This window comes from Papio anubis, chromosome 13 (genome assembly GCF_008728515.1).
Source record: "Papio anubis isolate 15944 chromosome 13, Panubis1.0, whole genome shotgun sequence".
NCBI lineage: Eukaryota > Metazoa > Chordata > Mammalia > Primates > Cercopithecidae > Papio > Papio anubis.
In genome coordinates, this window is record NC_044988.1 from 34736119 (window position 1) to 34757584 (window position 21466).

At 37.4% G+C, this 21466-nt stretch overlaps 1 protein-coding gene across 6 annotated transcripts in view; it reads left to right on the top strand.

Annotated features, from left to right (window-relative positions):
- RIC1 (RIC1 homolog, RAB6A GEF complex partner 1) overlaps positions 1-21466 on the top strand; it is a 147307-nt gene that overhangs the window by 89240 nt on the left and 36601 nt on the right. For 5 of the 6 annotated variants that reach the window (XM_021927837.1, XM_003911730.3, XM_021927836.1 and 2 more), the window contains 4 exons: positions 5113-5255; positions 5545-5681; positions 15519-15610; positions 20500-20588. In XM_021927837.1, coding sequence (XP_021783529.1) covers positions 5113-5255; positions 5545-5681; positions 15519-15610; positions 20500-20588 — 461 coding nt within the window. The remainder of the gene's footprint in view (positions 1-5112; positions 5256-5544; positions 5682-15518; positions 15611-20499; positions 20589-21466) is intronic. The other variant, XM_009188802.1, reaches the window with a different exon arrangement.

The window sequence follows — 21466 nt, forward strand, 5'->3', positions numbered from 1 at the left end:
GGTACCAAAAAGGGTGGAATGGTACAGGCTTGGTTTTCTACCTCCACCTGGTGGGAAACCTTGTATGGTGCATGGAACTAGAATAGAAAGCCAAAAAAAAAAAAAAAAATTTCTGCCATCTTGTCCAAGTTTAACCTGTCAGGTGCTAGGTTTTAATCTATGAATTTAGGTGGTTGGAAATCTGTAAGGTTTCTCTCAAAACTCCAGTGGAATAATTGCATTTCAGAACAAAGTTATCAGCACCTGAAACACATAACTGCTGGAAATTTGAAATTTCCTATAGAATTTAGATTGAGTGAGAAGACATGAAACTTAGATTTTTATAACCAATTATTTTCCCTCCTATCACCACAAATGTAAGTCAGATAAGGCTAGGGATATTGGTTATGCTGTTGCTTATAGAAGTAAGAGTACTATCTCATCTTTTATTTTTGATTGAAGAAAAAATATGATTAATGTTAAGCATCTAACTTTTGTTATTGAGGATAGAGAATGTTTAGAAGGTAAAAATATAATTTTAATAAGAGTTTTCCCTCCCCTCCCCTCCCCTCCCTCTCTCCCCACTCCTCCGACAGGGTCTCACCTTGTCACCCAGGCTGAAGTGCAGTGGCACAATCACAGCTCATTACAGCGGCATGATCACAGCTCACTGCAGCCTCAGCCTCCTGGGCTCCAGTGATCTCACCTCAGCCTATCAAGTAACTGAGACTACAGGCACATACCACTACACCACGCTAATTTTTTGTACTTTATTGTAGAGATAAGGTTTCACCATGCTGTTGAGGCTGGTCTCAAACTCCTAAGCTCAAGCGATCTCCTCTCCTTGGCCTCTCAAAGTGCTGGGATTACAGGTGTTGAGCCACCACGCCCAGCCAAGATCCTAAATTTAAACGTAAATTTAACACACACGCACACCTGGGATACCACATAGCTTTCATAAAATTCATGAAGTCAATGATTGAAGAGACTCTCTAAGGACATAACTTAGAGTATATTTACATAAATTTTTAAATGTACTCATTAACAGTTGTGATATTAAAAATATTTCAGAACTGGGCTGGGCACAGTGGCTCATGCCTGTAATCCCAGCACTTTGGAAGACCAAGGCGGATCACAAGGTCAGATCATGAGGAAGGGCAGATCATGAGGTCAGGAGTTTGAGACCAGCCTGGCCAACATAGTGAAACCCTGTCTCTACTAAAAATATAAAAATTAGTCTGGCGTAGTGGCATGGGCATGTATTCCCAGCTCCTCGGGAGGCTGAGGCACAAGAATTGCTTGAACCCAGGAGGCAGAGGTTGCAGTGAGCTGAGATTGCGCTACTGCATTCCAGCCTGGGCAACAGAGACTGTGTCTCAAAGAAACCAAAAATTTAAGAACCAATACAGCATGGAAAGACATGCGTTATATTAGTTATCGAACAGGGTTCTGACATCGCCCTACTATGCCAATAATGAATCCTTCAGTTGGCCAGATTTTTCTGAGGGAGGGGATTCAGTTGTAGCAAACACTTGGGTACCTTGGGGCAAGGTCTATTTACCAACCTTTATAGAAATATTAGTATTTTAACAACTGACATCAGTTTTTTTATTTCTAAATTTTTTTAGAGATGGTGGTCTCACTGTGCTGCTCAGTTGGTCTCAAGCTTCTGGGCTCAAGTGTTCCTCCCGCCTCAGCCTCCTAGTAGCTGGGATTACAGGCACAAGCCACCACGCCTGGCTCAGCCTTTAACAAGTTTGTCTACTTTCGATTAAATGAGAAGGATATATCTATCTCTTCCTATAGATTATTTATTATGTTTATCACAGTTTTTAAAAAGTCATTATCTGCTAATTCTAATATCAAGATTATCTGTAAGTCTATTTATATTGATGGATTTTTCTCCTGATTCTAGGTTACATTTTCCTGCTTATTCACACATCTGGCCAGTCATTTGTTTGTTGCAGCATTGCTGATTATCATGTTGTAGAGATTATGAACTCTTAAATTTTGTCAGACGATTGTTGAGTTTTTGTCTAGCAGGTAGTCAGATTACTGGAGTGTAACTTTTATTTCTATCATATACAGTGATTTTCTAGGGAGATAGGGTTAGGGGAGAGAAAGACTGTAGTTTGGAAAAAACGAGGCTGACTCCTTCCAAGGAAAATCACTGGTAAACCAGGGACTACTCTGCTAAATTGCTTCTCTTGACATTGTCAACTTGAAGTAATCAGAAGGATCAGAATCTGGAATTAATGCAAGCAGAAAGCTGGCCAGTCAGGAGGAACAGACTTCAGAAAATGGGGTCAGTGTTCCAAAGTTAAAAGTTCAGTTCTTGCAGGCCAGGCACACTGACTCACGCCTAATCCCAGCACTTTGGGAGGCCGAGGCAGGTGGATCATCTGAGGTCAGGAGTTCAAAACCAGCTGGCCAACATGGTGAAACCCTGTCTCTACCACAAATAGAAAAATTAGCTGGGCATGGTGGCACATGCCTGTCATCCCAGCTACTCGGGAGGCTGAGGTAGGAGAATCCCAGGAGGCGGAAGTTTCGGTGAACTGAGATCGCGCCACTGCACTCCAGCCTGGGCAACAGAGTGAGACTCTGTCTCAAAAAAATGTTCATCCAGGCGTGGTGGCTCACGCCTATAATCCCAGCACTTTGGGAGGCCAAGGTGGGTCGATCACCTGAGGTCAGGAGTTCAAGACCAGCCTGGCCAACACGGCAAAACCTCATGTCTACTAAAAATACAAAAGTTAGCTGGGCATGGTGGCGTGCACCTGTAATCCCAGCTACTGGGGAGGCTGAGACAGGAGAATCGCTTGAACTCGGGAGGCGGAGGTTGCAGTGAGCTGAGATTGTGCCACTGCACTCCAGCTTGGGCAACAGAGCAAGACTCCATCTCAAAAAAAGAAAAAAAAAAGTTCAGTTATGGCTTATATAGGTTTAAAATAAAGTTTAGTAGGATTGTAATGTTTTGTATACCAGGCTGGTTTATGAGTTACAATTTAGTTACAGTTTGTTTTCTTTATGGCTTTTCTTTAAAGCTAGTTTCATTCCTTTCCAGTTTAAAAAGAGTGTATTTAACATTTCCATTTTAAGACAGTTTGATAGCCATGAAGTCTTTGTGTAAGAAAGATAAAAGGGAAGTTAACCTACCATGAAGATCAACAGTGAAGAGGGAAGAGGTCTTCCCTGGATCCCTTTAGTCATTTATAACATTTATAAAACAATACAGTAAGGAAGAAAGCTAATCTATAATCAGAGAAAGAAAGATTACAGCTGCCTGGGTTATAGCTGCCAATTATGTGACTCAGGCCCCATAATTACATTTCTTTAAGGCTCAAAAGTAATTCAGATTTCCAACAGCTTAGATTTTGAATTACATATTTTCATAGCATATAGTAGTACATCTAAAACATAAACTTTTTATACTCCACCCACCAAATGATACACATAGATTTTATCACTGAAATATAAATTTGAAATTAATATATAATGCTTTAAAAAGTGAAATTTCTATAAACTGGGAATTTTAATTGATTACAAATGGCTGTGAAGTTCAAGAAATAGAGCTGGGTAAAGAAACATCTCTTTCTGATCTTTTTCAGTACTTTTATAGTTGGGGAAAAAACAGCAAATTCTTCATTAACTGAAATCTTTGGAGTATAAGTAGTTGAAGTCAACTTTCCAAAGAATTAAAGGTTTAGTTTAAGAATTAAAATACTAAAAGACTTTTTTTTTGTCATTATGGATTAAAATATATCTGAAATATGCTCTTTCCTTAAGTATGAAAGGGAATTTAATAGTATTTAATAGGTTGTATATAATATACACATAACATTTTTTGTTTTTCCTCATATAGTATTTGATACTTTGAACACTCTTTCTTAAATTCATCTTACTTCTTGGCTTTCTTGGTATCAGTTTCTACTGGTTTCCCTAGTTGTCTTTTTCTTTGTGCCAGTATCTTTGTAGGCTCATTTATGGGTTCCTCTTTCTTCTAACCCTTTCCCTCTTCTTGCCTTCTTTGCACAAATATTTAGTGACAGATTTAACTAACACTGCCCTTGGGACTGTGCATACAGAGGTGAGCAAAACAGGCTATTTCCCCCTTAAGTAAATGCTGAATATCTTCACAAATATTGGTAAGTGTTGAGATCATGCTGTGTAACTATTTTTCACTTCTTGCCTGAGAAGTCCTCTGAAGACAGAGAATATTTTATTCACCCTCGAATATCCAACAGAGTATAGCACCTGTCACTGAGGATAGGCTCAGTAAATGTTTGCAGAAGGAATGCTGAGAAATATATTGGCCTGGAACTATACTCCAATACAGTAGCCACTAGTCACACATTAATTTATTTAAATTTATGTTAATGAAAAGTAAGTAAAATTTCAGTTACTTTGTTGCACTAGCCATATTTCAAGTGTATAGTCACCACATACAGCTCATAGCTACTGTTTACAGATAGCTAGATAGTTTACAGATACAGAACATTTCCATCATTATTCAAAGTTTTATTGGACAAGTACCGGAGAATTGTTACCTCTACACTTAATGGCTCCCGATTGTCATACTCTTATTAGTTAGGTCTTATTCATTTTATGGTTTCTCTACCTCTTTTTCTTTCTTGTCTGCTATCACTTCTGTTTCCATCTTCTAATTTGCGGTTTCAATATTTCTAGTTTTTAACTAGTTTTATCAGTTACCAAGTTTGTGACTGTGGCTGCCCATAGTCTTTCATTTCTTCCAGAATTTCTGATTCTAGATTGAAATATACATAGATAAAGTTTCAGATAAATGGAGATGTTTTGTAAATGGTTTCATGATCATTTCTGCATGAGTATTCTCTAAAGCAGTTTTTATATTCATACACATTGCTTTCCCAGAAGTTGCAGATAAATGGAGATGTTTTGTAAATGGTTTCATGATCATTTCTGCATGAGTATTCTCTAAAGCAGTTTTTATATTCATACACATTGCTTTCCCAGAAGTTGCAGATAAATGGAGATGTTTTGTAAATGGTTTCATGATCATTTTTGCATGAGTATTCGCTAAAGCAGTTTTTATATTCATACACATTGCTTTCCCAGTATGCTCTCTTAAAAATTAATTGATTCTACCTACAGTTTGCAGTCTGTGTTGGAAGATCTCCTGGTTGCTACTTCTGATGGACTTCTTCATCTTATTCACTGGGAAGGAATGACAAATGGAAGGAAAGCCATTAATCTTTGCACAGTACCCTTTTCAGTAGACCTGCAGTCATCTAGAGGTAGCTATACTTTCTATATGAGGTTGAACCAGTTGTTTTATGTTTGATATCTAGTTAGATATCTTCTATGGATGAACACTTCTTTGAAATTACTTATGCTAGGAGAGCGGTAGGGAGAGTATGAGAGGCGGGGTGAGAGAGGCATTTAGTAGGAAAGGACAGTTTAATTGTTTAGGGTTGTTAGGTCATTATTTTTACCCTTTTAAACTTATAGGTTTTTCTGGCAAAAGGTGAGAGAGTAATTTATTATATTCTTAATCCTATTTCATGTGCTTATGTTTTTCATCAGTAGGTTCATTCCTGGGCTTCACAGATGTACATATCAGAGACATGGAATACTGTGCCACACTTGATGGGTTTGCTGTTGTATTTAATGATGGTAAAGTTGGATTTATTACACCAGTGTCAAGTAGATTTACTGCAGAGGTATGGCTTATTTATTTTGAAGGGTTTTTTGTTGTTGTTATTTTGTACTTATTTTATTCTTTGTTATTAAATTCTTCTGTTTTCATTATTCATACAAGATTTTAAGGGTTGTTAATTTTTTAATCAAATCAAACATATAAATAGTATAAGTAGACAAAATTCTCTTGGACAAGTTAAAGAAAAATGATGGTTCCTGTTCTCTTCCCTGCTCTCCTCATGCCTAATTTTCCACTTTTGGAGGCAACTACTTTTTATTCCTTTACTGGTTATTTGGTTTTTAATCTCTACTACTCTGAATATTTCCTTTAATTTTTAGTTTTTAGTCTGTGTTTATTGACTTCTTACTGTGGAGAGTGACAGTTTACTTCCCTTTTCCCGGCTTCCACCATACTTACATTCTTCTCATGTTCCCATTATAATTACTGTGATTTTGATTAGGTTACTATTAATTGCTTATATTTTTATCAATATGTAAGCTCCATTAGTACCTAAACCATGTAGTACTGATGCAGAAGTTTTTGCTCCTTAGTTTAGGTAAAAGCAGGTTCTTGTCACACAGCCAGGAAAGATTAGGCATGCAGACATACTGAAAGGTGAGGAGAGCAGAATTTATTAAAAGAAAGCTCTCAGCAAAAAAAGAAGAGGTCTTGCTAACAGGCTCCCACCTCACAGATTGATTACCAAGCCCCAACACACACACACACACACACGCACATACACACACACCAGCTGAAGAGCCCAGGGTCCTCCCTGCTGCACAAGGTGTGAACTTCCCGTGACCCCACCCCATTCTCCCAGTGCGCTTATGGGCACTATTCAGAAAGAATCAGTCAAGAAAGGGCAAACAGGGGCAGTTCTCCCTCTGCATCACCAGTTTCATCTGGGACAAGAAGTCTCGTCTTTCAGCCTTCAGGCTCTTTTTGGGCTTGAAGGTGGAGTTTCGCTGGGGACCCTTGGCTGTCTCCTGTTTCTGTCAGTATGTTATAATTATTTTTCCTTTACTGCAGATTTTTCCTCCTGCTAGGAATTAATGATTACCTTGTTCTTTACATTTGCTTAATTTTTATGTACTTACCTCTTACTCAACCCAAATTGTCAGTTGTGTAAATAGCCTCCCAGCTTTTTCAAGCATATTAGCTATTCTGTTCGTTTCATATACTGTTTTTTGAGATGGAATTTTGCTCTTGTTGTCCAGGCTGGAGTGCAATGACACGATCTCGGCTCACCACAACCTCCGCCTCTCGGGTTCAAGCGATTCTCCTGCCTCAGCCTCCCAAATGGCTGGGATTACAGGCATATGCCACCATGCCCAGCTAATTTTGTATTTTTAGTAGAGACGGGGTTTCTCCACATTGGTCAGGCTGGTCTTGAACTCCCGACCTCAGGTGATCCACCCACCTCAGCCTTTCAAAGTCCTGGGATTACAGGCGTCAGCCCTGGTACCTGGCCCATTTCATCTTTTTTTTTTTTTTTTCCACCCTGAGGAACTATCACTTAAGGATGGCTTACAGAAGAAATGAGCTTGCATAAAACATAAGAGTGTGTGTGTGTGTCTGTGTGTGTACACCTGTGCAGTGCATGTGTGGGTCTATAGGTATGCATCACATGTCCACATGCATGTTCATAGCCTCCATACACATGTAAATATTTCTTCATAAAAACTTTTCTGACTTTAATATTAGAAAAACTTACACTGGTTTTCTGAAGCCCAGTGTGATATCAGAGAGCCCTTTCTAAATATATACATATGTGTGTATATGTGTGTGTGTGTGTATATATATATATATATATTTTTTTTTTTTTTAGTTTTAGGCTACATGTGCACAGCATGCAGGTTTGTTACATATGTATACATGTGCCATGTTGGTGTGCTGCACCCATTAACTTGTCATTTACGTAAGGTATATCTCCTAATGCTATCCCTCCCCCATACCCCTACCCCATGACAGGCTCCAGTGTTCGATGTTCCCCTTCCTGTGTCCAAGTGTTCTCATTGTTCAGTTCCCACCTATGAGTGAGAACATGCGGTGTTCGGTTTTCTGTCCTTGCGATACTTTGCTCAGCTTCATCCATGGCCCTACAAAGGACACGAACTCATCCTTTTTTTTATGACTGCATAGTGTTCCATGGTATATGTGTGCAACATTTTCTTAAGCCAGTCTATCATTGATGGACATTTGGGTTGGTTCCAAGTCTTTGCTATTGTGAATAGTGTTGCAATAAACATACATGTGCATGTATCTTTATAGCAGCATGATTTATAATCCTTTGGGTATATACCCAGTAATGGGACGGCTGGGTCAAATGGTATTTCTAGTTCTAGATCCTTGAGGAATCGCCACAGTCTTCCACAATGGTTGAAATAGTTTACAGTCCCACCAACAGTATAAAAGTGTTCCTGTTTCTCCACATCCTCTTCAACACCTATTGTTTCCTGACTTTTTAATGATCACCATTCTAACTGGTGTGAGATAGTATCTCGTGGTTTTGATTTGCATTTCTCTGATGGCCAGTGATGATGAGCATTTTTTCATGTGTCTGTTGGCTGCATAAATGTCTTCTTTTGAGAAGTGTCTGTTCATATCCTTTGCCCACTTTTTGATGGGGTTGATTTTTTCTTGTAAATTTGTTTAAGTTTTTGTAGATTCTGGATATTAGCCCTTTGTCAGATAGGTAGATTGTAAAAATTTTCTCCCATTCTATAGGTTACCTGTTCACTCTGATGGTAGTTTCTTTTGCTGTGCAGAAGCTCTTTAGTTTAATTAGATCCCATTTGTCCATTTTGGCTTCTGTTGCCATTGCTGTTGGTGTTTTAGTCATGAAGTGCTTGTCCATGCCTATGTCCTGAATGGTATTGCCTAGGTTTTCTTATAGGGTTTTTATGGTTTTAGGTCTTACATTTAAGTGCTTAATCTATACTGAATTAATTTTTGTATAAGGTGTAAGGAAGGGATCCAGTTTCAGCTTTCTACATATGGCTAGCCAGTTTTCCCAGCACCATTTATTAAATAGGGAATCCTTTCCCTATTGCTTGTTTTTGTCAGATTTGTCAAAGATCAGATGGTTGTAAATGTGTGGTATTATTTCTGAGGGCTCTGTTCCGTTCCATTGGTCTATATCTCTGTTTTGGTACCAGTACCATGCTGTTTTGGTTACTGTAGCCTTGTAGTATAGTTTGAAGTCAGGTAGCATGATGCCTCCACCTTTGTTCTTTTGGCTTAGGATTGTCTTGGCAATGCTGGATCTTTTTTGGTTCCATATGAACTTTAAAGTAGTTTTTTCCAATTCTTTGAAGAAAGTCATCAGTAGCTTGGTGGGGATGGCATTGAACCTATAAATTACCTTGGGCAGTATGGCCATTTTCACAATATTGACTCTTCCTATCCATGAGCATGGAATGTTCTTCCATTTGTTTGTGTCCTCTTTTATTTCGTGGAGCAGTGGTTTGTAGTTCTCCTTGAAGAGATCCTTCACATCCCTTGTAAGTTGGATTCCTAGGTATTTTATTCTTTGAAGCACTTGTGAATGGGAGTTCACTCATGATTTGGCTCTCTGTTTGTCTGTTGTTGGTGTATAGGAATGCTTGTGATTTTTGCACATTGGTTTTGTATACTGAGACTTTGCTGAAGTTGCTTATCAGCTTAAGGAGATTGTGAACTGAGGCAATGGAGTTTTCTAAATGTACAGTCATGTCATCTGCAAACAGGGACAATTTGACTTCTTCTTTTCCTAATTGAATACCCTTTATTTCTTTCTTCTGCCTGATTGCCCTGGCCAGAACTTCCAACACTATGTTGAATAGGAATAGTGAGAGAGGGCATCCCTGTCTTGTGCCAGTTTTCAAAGGGAATGCTTCCAGTTTTTGCCCATTCAGTATGATATTGGCCCATTCAGTATCGATGGGTTTGTCATAAATAGCTCTTACTATTTTGAGATACGTTCCATCAATACCTACTTTATTTAGAGTTTTTAGCATGAAGGGCTGTTGAATTTTGTCAAAGGCCTTTTCTGCATCTATTGAGATAATCATATGGTTTTTGTCTTTGGTTCTGTTTATATGATGGATTACATTTATTGATTTGCATATGTTGAATCAGCCTTGCATTCCAGGGATGAAGCCAACATCATCATGGTGGATAAGCTTTTTGATGTGCTGCTGGATTCAGTTTGCCAGTATTTTATCGAGGATTTTTGCATCGATGTTCATCAGGGATATTGTTCTAAAATTCTCTTTTTTTGTTGTATCTCTGCCAGGATCACATATCAGGATGATGCTGGCCTCATAAAATGAGTTAGGGAGGATTCCCTCTTTTTCTATTGATTGGAATAGTTTCAGAAGGAATGGTACCAGCTCTTCTTTGTGCCTCTGGTAGAATTCGGCTGTGAATCCGTCTGGTCCTGGACTTCTTTTGGTTGGTAGGCTATTAATTATTGCCTCAATTTCAGAGCCTGCTATTGGTCTATTCAGAGATTCAACTTCTTCCTGGTTTAATCTTGGGAGTGTGTATCTGTCCAGGAATTTATCCATTTCTTCTAGATTTTCTAGTTTACTTGCATGGAGGTGTTTACAGTATTCTCTGATGGTAGTTTGTATTTCTGTAGGGTCGATGGTGATATCCCCTTTATCATTTTTTATTGCATCTTCTTTCTTTTCTTCTCTCTTTTCTTCTTTATTAGTCTTGCTAGCGGTCTATCAATTTTGTTGATCTTTTCAAAAAAACAACTCCTGGATTCATTGATTTTTTGGAGGGTTTTTTGTGTCTCTATCTCCTTCAGTTCTGCTCTGATCTTAGTTATTTCTTGCCTTCTGCTAGCTTTTGAATGTGTTTGCTCTTGCTTCTGTAGTTCTTTTAGTTGTGATGTTAGGGTGTCAATTTTAGATCTTTCCTGCTTTCTCTTTTGGGCATTTAGTGCTATAAATTTCCCTCTACACACTGCTTTAAATGTGTCCCAGAGATTCTGGTATGTTGTATCTTTGTTCTCATTGGTTTCAAAGAACATCTCTGTTTCTGCCTTCATTTCATTATGTGTACCCAGTAGTCATTCAGGAGCAGGTTGTTCAGTTTCCATGTAGTTGAGCAGTTTTGATTGAGTTTCTTAATCCTCAATTCTAGTTTGATTTCACTGTGGTCTGAGAGACAGTTTGTTATCATTTCTTTTTTTTTTTACATTTGCTGAGGAGTGCTTTACTTCCAACTATGTGGTCAATTTTGGAATAAGTGTGATGTGTTGCTGAGAAGAATGTATATTTTGTTGATATGGGGTGGAGAGTTCTGTAGATGTCCATTAGGTCTGCTTGGTGCAGAGCTGAGTTCAATTCCTGGATATCCTTGTTAACTTTCTATCTTGATGATCTGTCTAATGTTGACAGTGGGGTGTTAAAGTCTGCCATTATTATTGTGTGGGAATCTAAGTCTCTTTGTAGGTCACTAAGGACTTGCTTTATGAATCTGGGTGCTCCTCTATTGGGTGCATATATATTTAGGATAGTTAGCTCTTCTTGTTGAATTGATCCCTTTACCATTATGTAATGCCCTTCTTTGTCTCTTTTGATCTTTCTTGGTTTAAAGTCTGTTTTATCAAAGACTAGGATTGCAACCCCTGCTTTTTTTTGTTTTCCATGTGCTTGGTTGATCTTCCTCCATCCCTTTATTTTGAGCCTATGTGTGTGTCTGCACGTGAGATGTGTCTCCTGAATACAGCACAATGATAGGTGTTGACTCTTTTTCCAATTTGCCAGTCTGTGTCTTTTAATTGGAGCATTTAGCCTATTTATATTTCTGGTTAATATTGTTATATGTGAATTTGATCATGTCATTATGATTTTAGCTGGTTATTTTGCTCATTAGTTGATGCAGTTTCTTCCTAGCATCGATGGTCTTTACAATTTGGTATGTTTTTGCTGTGGCTGGTACTGGTTGTTCCTTTCCATGTTTAGTGCTTCCTTCAGGAGCTCTTGTAAGGCAGGCCTGGTGGTGACAAATCTCTCAGCATTTGTTTGTCTGTAAAGGATTTTATTTCTCCTTCACTTATGACGCTTAGTTTGGCTGGATATGAAATTCTGGGTTGAAAATTCTTTTCTTTAAGAATGTTGAATATTGGCCCCCCACTCTCTTTGACTTGTAGAATTTCTGCCAAGAGGTCCGCTGTTAGTCTGATGGTCTTCCCTTTGTGGGTAACCCGACCTTTCTTTCTGGTTACCCTTAACATTTTTTCTTTCGTTTCAACTTTGGTGAATCTGACAATTATGTGTCTTAGAGTTGCTCTTCTCGAGGAATATCTTCGTGGCTTCTCTGTATTTCCTGAATTTGAATGTTGGCCTGCCTTGCTAGGTTGGGGAAGTTCTCCTGGATAATATCCTGAAGAGTATTTTCCAGCTTGGTTCTGTTCTCCCCATCACTTTCAGATACACCAATCAGATGTAGATTTCATCTTTTCACATAGTCCCATATTTCCGGGTGGCTTTATTCGCTACTTTTTACTCTTTTTTTCTCTAAAGTTCTCTTCTCGCTCCAGTGTTCTTTGGAAAACAGTCCTGCAATCCTTTCTAGAGTATATATGCTTGGCTACCCAATATTCTGGGATTTGAGTTACAGAAGAGTTAGGCTAGAGGGTCCAAATTCAAGATGTGAGCCTTTATTTTCTATCCCTGTTTTCAGTGTGGTCCATACGCCTCTGGTGGAGGGGACAGGGGTGGGGGTGTTTTGTTTTGTTTTTCTCCAAAGAAAAATAACCAGTTTTCTGTAGGAGTGGAGGCGGGGTATTTATTGGCTCCTCAGCTGTGGGGAAGTGCTCTGGGAGGCCCTAGTTGCTTCTTTAAGTAGGTTTTGAACCACTTCTACAACCTTTAGTTTAGTCTTTCAAAGACACCTGAATTCCCAAGCCTTTCGTGTACCCTACAACTTAGATGTTTCTCAGCATTATTCCCTGCCAGTTAAGGATTCTACTCATTGGTATGCTTTCCAGCTTCTAAAATTTTCTAATGCCGCCTCCTCTCCTTTTATTTTTGTCTTTCCCGCTTTATGCTTTTTTAAACAAAAACTCTTTTCTCTTGTAGAAGTTACGGTTTTAGGAGTCCAAGAAGCTAAATGTTTATATTCAGTCATATCTCTTTAACTGGAAAGGAATTTAAGTTTTTAATGGCCTTTTTTAATTGTCGTCATTCTGTTTGTTATCAACTTTAATATTTCTATCTAATATCTTCCATTATCAACTTTATTCAGATAATAAAGTACTAAATAATATATTTGTGATCACCTGTGTCAATATATAAATAAGAATAAAAATAAACTTTTGATGAATTAGAAAAAAAATGTCTTTTTTTTTCCTATAAAGTGCATATATATTTGTAATTATCTTTGGGACTTAAATGTTTAGACTGGAATTAAAAATATTAGGGCTGAAAAAGTGATTGACTCTTTTCCAAGTACTTTAGAGTTAGTACAAAATAAATTCTCAGCATTTATTCGTATGTAATTAAATTTTTCTAATAAGTTAGGGATTCAAAAACTAATGAAAAGCAGATGAGCATTACTAAATAAGGTATAGAGAGAAAATACAAATTACAAGAAAACAGTACGTATATATTACTGGTAATAGGGAAATAACTAAATGACATTTAACAGATGTGTTAAAATATGATTATGTTAGTTCTCTGTGGAGACTCATTCAGTAGGACTAGATTATTAGAACAGAACCTCCTGAGGACTAAAAGAGCTGGAGAAAAAATATATTTTTTAATATGCTTGAAGGCCTTGGAGAGCAAACAAGACAGTAAAGAACTGGCCAGACTAAGGGAGGCCAAAGCGACCCAGTGAGCTAAGCCCAATATTTAAGCCTACAGTGAACATGAACAAACTAGGCTATATGCAACAACACAGATAGATCTTACAGACACAGTAAGCAAAAGCAGCTAGACACAAAAGAATACATGCTATGATTCCATTTTAGGTAAAAATTAAAGGGCAAATAATGTAGGCTGTTCTAAATTAGAGTATATATGGGTGCATGTTTAAGTGATGATGATTTAAAAGAAAGAAGGAAGTGATTACCATGTAAATCTGGATATTTTTTGTTGTAGGGGTGTGAGGATATGGTGATCGGGAAGGGCACTATTGGGAGACTTTTGGGTACTGATGATTCTTGGCCTGAGTAGCAATTCCACAAGTGTTTGCTTTGTGATATTAATTGAGATGTATGTTTCATTTTCATGTATTCTTTATTATAATTCATGACAGAAAAGGTTAAAAAAATTAATATTCTTCTTCTGTATAACTTGAAGAAGCAGCCAGAATTCTTACGGTGGCCTTCAAAGCCCTAAAAATCTGACCTCCTATTACATCTCTTACCACATATACTACTTTCCTTTCACAACCCATCCACTTCACTCTGTCCACACAGGCCTCTTTGCTGGTCTTTGAGCATGCCAGAAATGCTACTACAGTAGAGCTTTTACACTTGCTTTATTTCTTTGAGGACTTTCCTCAAAAGGCATCCTTACAGGGAAACCTGTTGAATATTACACTCTTCCCCTGTACTCCCTCTTTACCATCATTGCTTAATTTTTTTTGTATAGTATTTTTAACCTCTAATATACAATATACTTTTTTAACTTGTCTGTCTCTTGACTCAAATGTAAAGCAAGGATACAAGTAAAGATTTTGGTGTGCTAGTATAGCCTCAGAACCTAGAGCAGTGCCTAGTGAATCGTAACCACCTAGAAAATACTTATTGTAGGACTGAATTTCAATCTAAGCAGCAGTTCAAAAAACCAATGCTCACTGCTGTCTTTACCATTTGTGACATAAAATGTCCAGTTTTATTATTAAAATTAAAAGATAAATAAAATTCCTACTAAAGCAAAGATTCCGTGTTTAGATAGTAGATTATATAGCTGATTGTGGAATTAAATGAAATCTGTAGTATTCTAGTTCAAATAGTTGTGATTATATTGTATCTTTAGTGTTTACTATTGGGATCATCCAAAAATAAAGTGCTATATTATAGTGTGCCACTTTTTGTGCTAACTGAACTAATGATTATGACATTTGCCTTGGAATTTGTCATCGAATGTCTGTGATTTGACAAATAAGAGCAAACAACTGAGCTGTATTTTCTATATATGGAATTAAATAGCATATACGCTTACTAATAATGTCATTTATTTATTGAATGTTTGTTGAATGGTAGGCATTGTCCTAAATAGTTTACATGTGTATCTTCATTTAATCTTTGAAACACCCTAAGAGGTAAATACAGATAAGAAAACTGAAGCTTAAAAAAATCAAATAATCATTTTGAGGAGTGAAGGTAGTCCTGAGCTGTCAGGCTTCCACATACCATGCTATTAACCATTATATTATAAAGAAGGGAACTGTAGAGAATAGTAAGCAATTTTGCTTCTAAAGAATAAACCAAACAGAATGTACTACTTTTCACTGACTGAGAAGTTAAATACTATGTGCTAGGTGATGAGAATAATTATAGTGAGCAAGTCAGATGCTCTTTCCGCTATCAAAGTGTTTATATTCTAACAAGAAAGTCATCTTTATTTGAGTTTGGGGATGAATTTCCATATTTTAGTGTTTTTTAAACAGATTAACTAGCACTGGACTGAGTATTTATCAGACCAATTCATGAGAAGTTTGAGGTTTTAAGGGAGTCTATTTGGTAGTATTTTAAGGGAGACTATTGGGATAGTCCTGATGGGATATTTTCCTCTGCAGATGAAACCAAATAAAGCATTAGAAATTGTGTGTTTATTGAAGGAGAATTATGTTGACTACAGTAAATTTGGAGAAACATTTTTTAAGCCTTAACTATTTTTCTTTATTATAGCAACTTCATGGAGTTTGGCCACAAGATGTTGTTGACGGAACGTGTGTAGCAGTAAATAACAAGTATCGACTAATGGCATTTGGCTGTGTGAGGTATAATTGATGTAGACTTTTGCATTTTTAAGAGTTGTTGCAAAAAATACTGTTTTTTTGTAAACATAAGATGTTCCTAACACACTTATAAACTGTATCATGCTGTCATAATTTGTCAGTCAACTTTAATATGAAATGTAAAAGTGTTTTATTAGATTGAAACAAAAGTAAAGGGCAGATTTTGGATATATATATCCAAAATGTATATTTGGATATATATAAATATATATATAGAAAGAGAGAGAGAGACAGTCTCGCTCTGTTGCCCAGACTGGAATGCAAGGGCGTGATCTTGGCTCACTGCATCCTCTGCCTCCTGAGTTCAAGTGATTCTCCTGCCTTAGCGTCCTGAGTAGCTGGGACTGCAGGCATGCGCCACCACATCCGGCTAATTTTTGTATTTTTAGTAGAACGGGGTTTCACTATGTTGGTCAGGCTGGTCTCAAACTCCTGACCTCGTGATCCATCCGCCTCGGCCTCCCAAAGTGCTGTGATTACAGGTGTGAGCCACGGGGCCCAGCCCAGTTTTAAAAATAGATTTAAGAGGATTTAGACTTATCTCTCCCTACATGATTTTGGCAAGTTGCATTTTTCCAGGAATTGGTTTCTTTCTTAAACACATTCAAACTTATTGGCATAAAGTTTATAATACCCTTTTTATTTCACATTCTGAAACAAAAACTTACATACAAAGTAGTACATAATCCAAATATTCATAGTTTAATGTAATACAAATACCCATTTCTTCACAACTGGATCAGTAAATAGAACATTGCTGGACTACAGTCACAAACTGCCTCTGCTACTTCCTAGTCACAACTCTTATTCCCTCCTTGACTCACTTAGTAACCGGTCAAAATTGTCAGATTTATCCATGTCATTTACCAGTAGTTGTAATCATTTTTTAAATTGGTTTATAAATAACGTTCCATTGTCTGAATATAGCATTTATCCACTTTGCTGTTGACATACATTTGCCTTATTTTTTGGTTTCTAAAAAAGGAGACATTCTCTTGTATAAATGTAATATCTTTATCACATGAGATCATTAATGATAAATCCCTAATAGGATCTAATACCCAGTTTATATGCAAATTAACCCAGTTGCCACCAGCTAAATTTCTTCTATGCCTCCTTTGTTCCAACCAGAATCAGTCAAGATTCATTAATTATATTTGGTTATTAATTCTCTTTAGTTACCTTTTACCTACAATAATCCTTACACCACTTTTCTTATTTTCATGGCATTGACTTTTTTTGAGTCTGAGTTGATTCTTTATACAATATCCTGCATCCTAGATTTGCCTCATTGTTTCCTCATGATGGCATTTAACTAGTTTATCTGACACCTGTCATGACTAACCTGGAAGTTGGTTCTTGTTGAGCAATACATTCAAGTGATTAGAAAGCCCACACATCAGGCATGGAAAAGCATTTAGAGAAAATACACAGAGACAGAAGCAGTGGCAAGTGTGCAGTTCCATTTCCTGCATTTGGGGCTAGCACAAGGCTGGGTGTTAGAATCCAGAAGAAGTACTCCTCCCTAGGCTATGGGCTTGTAAGCTACATGATTCATAAGTACTAGCCCTCCCCAGGATAATGAAGGTAGACTCTTGGCTTATAGCTTTTCAGCCACCTCAGTTTTCATCAGCTGGGAGACTACAAGCTCTCTTCTAGCATGCCCATGGGTTAGGGTTAAAGTTTTGTGATTCTAACTGTGTGACATAACAAACCAGTGTCTGCTAGTCCAGATCTGCCAACACTTACCAGGACTTAATTGCCTTGAACACTAGGTGATAGCTGGTGTCCTTAGAGTTGTGTAAGAAGCCAGCTTCCTTTTAGGATGCCAGTTGGCAGCAGATCAGTATTTGAACAACCTTCCTGTTACCTATTTAAAGGTATTACTAGATTCTGGTTACACATTTTGTCATGGGTGATGATATATACTTCCTATAGTATCATTTAGTAATAATGTCAAGTTGTCTCAGTATTAATGATGCTGAATTTGATCACTTATGGTGACAATAGCCATATCTCTCTTACAGAGATTTATTTGCTTTGGGGTTAGTAAGTCCTGTCTTTTTAATGAAAATATATTTTTTCTGTTACATTGAGCTGGTGAGAAATGGAAGGAAAAGTAATTTAAAGAATACAGGCACTATAGAACAACTAAAAGATTGTCAGACTTTGATAAGTAGTAACTTAGCACCTGTTTCTTATATTTAAAACATGGACTCTCCTCACTAACATTTTAGAGCTCAGCAACCCAGGGTTAGCAGCTGACAGTTGTCAGATGCAAAGCAAAAACAAACACCTGCTACCCACTTAGTGCTCTCTCTCAGCAGGAGATGATCTATTTGGGTAGATAGTCTGGAAAGAAATCTTTTTCAGATATTTAGCTTCTGGGTATGATGGAATGACAGATCAGATTTTCCCTCCCACCTGATACAGTCAAGAAAATGGACAAAAATATGAAAGAGCTGTTTTGAATTCAAAACACGAACATAAGGTAACAAGGGATAGTGATTTCTGAAAGATGAGAAACAAAATTATCTCTCTGTAACTGCCCTTAGTTTTTATTATTTTGAGTGTTTGTAGGCTGCAGCACAGGATTGAGGAGATAGGTCCTGAGTTGAGATAAGCACATGGAAATCAGAGAATCTGGGAAAACCAAGGCAGCTAGAGTTCATAATTATAGACACCAAACCGGTGGCAGAAAGAGAGAACTTCAGAGAGCTATAGAGAGTCCCTCTTGAATATTAAACTGAGACATGGAAGACATTAGAAAAGGACTGAAATTAAACTTCTAGAGGTGAAAACCATTATGTCTGAGATGAAAAATACACTGTATGGAACTAACGACAGATTAGACATTGCAGAAGAGAGGATTAATGAACTTGAAAAACATAGAAATTATCCAGAATGGAACACAGAAAGAAAAAAAAAGAAAACAAAAACAGAGTAAGCTGTAGGACAACTTTAAGGAGACTACTACTGCAGGTCTTTTAGTTAATCCCAGTTCTAATCCTTGAGAAGAGGTAGGACCTGGATGGAAATGATCAAAGCTGCTGTGAAGAAACCATCTGACTTCTCCTTTCACAAAAAAAAAAAAAAAACAGTCTGGCAGTCATAAACCAGTGTCATCTTATTATGTGCAAAAGCATTCTTAGATTAAAAAGTATCTTTAAGAACAACATTTGTTTCTCTTTCTCACTATGATAGTGTTGCATAAGTAATGTAAAGCAGGAGCCTCATTTTCAAATGCTGAATGTGCATTAAATTTTTGAACTGAGAATATACCATAAGCAGAAATGAGACTTTTCTATTATCATTGTAGTTCAGTTTTGAAATGTAGCTTAGAAGTATTACAGAGATTTTACTTTTGGCTTCAGGCCCTTCATAAATTTGACCCTTGTAAAGATGTTTTAAATTAAGTAAATATATATACCATATACACAAAAAAGCATATATATTTTAAAACTAAAATCTTTATAAATTACCATCCAACGTAAGAAATAAGACATCACCAGTGCTGATGAAGCCTCCTGTTTACCCCTCTTCTTTGATACTCCCCTTTCTCCACCAGAGTATCACTCATCTGAAATTTGTATACATGAACTCTTCGTTGTATTTTTACCACAAATATATTTACTATTAATACTATATATCTACTATATATATATCAAATATGTATGTTTATATTTGCTATGCTTTTACACACACACTTGTGTGTGTGTGTATATATATTTTATCTCTTAAATGTATATACTGTTGACCCTTGAACAGCCCAGGGGTTAGAGGTACCAACCCCCCAACACATTTGAAAATTTGCGTGTAACTTTTGACTCCCCAAAGACTTTTAACTACTAATAACGTACTATTGAAACCTTACAATTAACACATACTTTCCATGTTATATATACTAATATTATATATTGTATTCTTACAATAAACTAAGCTAGAGAAAAGATTATTAAGAAAATTATAAGGAAGAAATAATGTACTTACTATTGATTAAGTGGAAGTGGGTCATCCTAAAAGTCTTCATTCTCACTGTGTTCATGTTGAGTAGGCTTGAGGAAAAGGAGGTATGTCAGGGGTGGCAGAGGCAGAAGAAAATACATGTATAAGTGGGCCTGTGCAGTTCAGATCCACATTGTTCAAGGGTTAACGGTATCCGCTATCCATGTGGCTAAAGTTCATTCATTTTCAGTGCTGTATGGTATAGTATTATATTGCTACACCATATGTACTAGAGCCAAATAAAAGTTCATTTTTTTCCTCACGTTGCTAGATAGGCTATTTCCTTGTTTTGTTTTGTTTTTTTTTTTTTGAGACCGAGTCTCGCTCTGTCGCCCAGGCTAGAGTGCAGTGGCATGATCTCAGCTCACTGCAAGCTCTTCCTCCCAGGTTCACGCCATTCTCCTGCCTCAGCCTCCCGAGTAGCTGGGACTACAGGCGCCCGCCACCATGCCTGGCTAATTTTTTGTATTTTTATAGAGACGGGGTTTCACCGTGTTAGCCAGGATGGTCTTGATCTCCTGACCTCGTGATCTGCCCACCTCGGCCTCCCAAAGTGCTGGGATTACAGGCATGAGCCACCGCACCCAGCCGGCTATTTCCTTTTTTAAAAATTATACACAGTAGTACAATGGACATTGTCCATATCTCTAGTAAACATTAGACAATAATTTCTGGGATATATCTGGAAGTGAAATTGCTAGATTAGAATATGCCTTTGTTCAAATTTATGAGATGACTGCAACTTATTGACAAAATGGTTTTGTTCTAGTTTACACTCCCACCAGCAGAACATAAGAGTTATATAATGCTTTTTCTATTTGTATTTGTCTTTTTTCACTAAAAGTTTTTTGTTGTTGTTTTCACAGTGGTTCTGTGCAGGTCTATACAATAGATAACAGCACTGGAGCCATGCTGCTATCTCATAAATTAGAGCTAACAGCAAAACAGTATCCTGGTGAGTCTTTTTAAAAAAAAAATTTAATGTATTGGTAATGCTATGTGTAGCAGATGCTGATTTTAAGTTAAACAATACATGTCATGCTATAGGTCAAATATTGGGACTCTGGGTGTGTAAACTGGCTCAAGTCTGGAAATCAGTTGAGGGGCCGTGATTCTGTTTTGATAATTCAAATTAGTGTTTTGTCCATTCGACCTAGAAGTTTTCTGCTTGTGTAAATTAAGTAGGAATGCAATAGGCTTCCTATCAGTTTCACTTCCAGGAACACCGTGATTAATTAGCCAGTGCTGAGTTCTACACAAGTCAGACTATTTTGATTGCCGCTTTGCCTCTGCTGTCCATTATAGCAGCTACGCCCACCTTGCCTTTGATAATTGAGTGCCACTTGCCCCTGCTGCCTTGGGATCCAGTTATTTCCACTGTATTTAAATTTTGTAGTTGAGTGACTGAAGTTCCCACTGTTAGATCTGACATACAGAGAGGTGCAATTATAGGGTTCTTCAAAGATGTAGGTGCTGCCCTTACAAATCTGTTTTGCAAGGCATCAGTCAAGGGTATATCTTTTGGACCCTCCCAGCTGGGATGAGTAGGTCTAAAGTGATTAATCCACTCCACCTTCTGAATCTTCCTAAGCCTTTGGATCCCTTCCTCTACATTAAACCAAGGGAGATCAGCCATTTCCAGCTCACTCACAGTGGGCCATCTTTTAATCCATGTTTCAGCTAATCGAGCAAATAAACTATTAGAACCTTTTAACTCCCCGAGCTGCAGCTTTAAATGCATAGTCCCTACTTAGTGGGCCCAAATCAATAAATTCACCATGATCCAACTCTATTTTCCTTCCATCATTATCCCACAACCTTAATATCCATTCC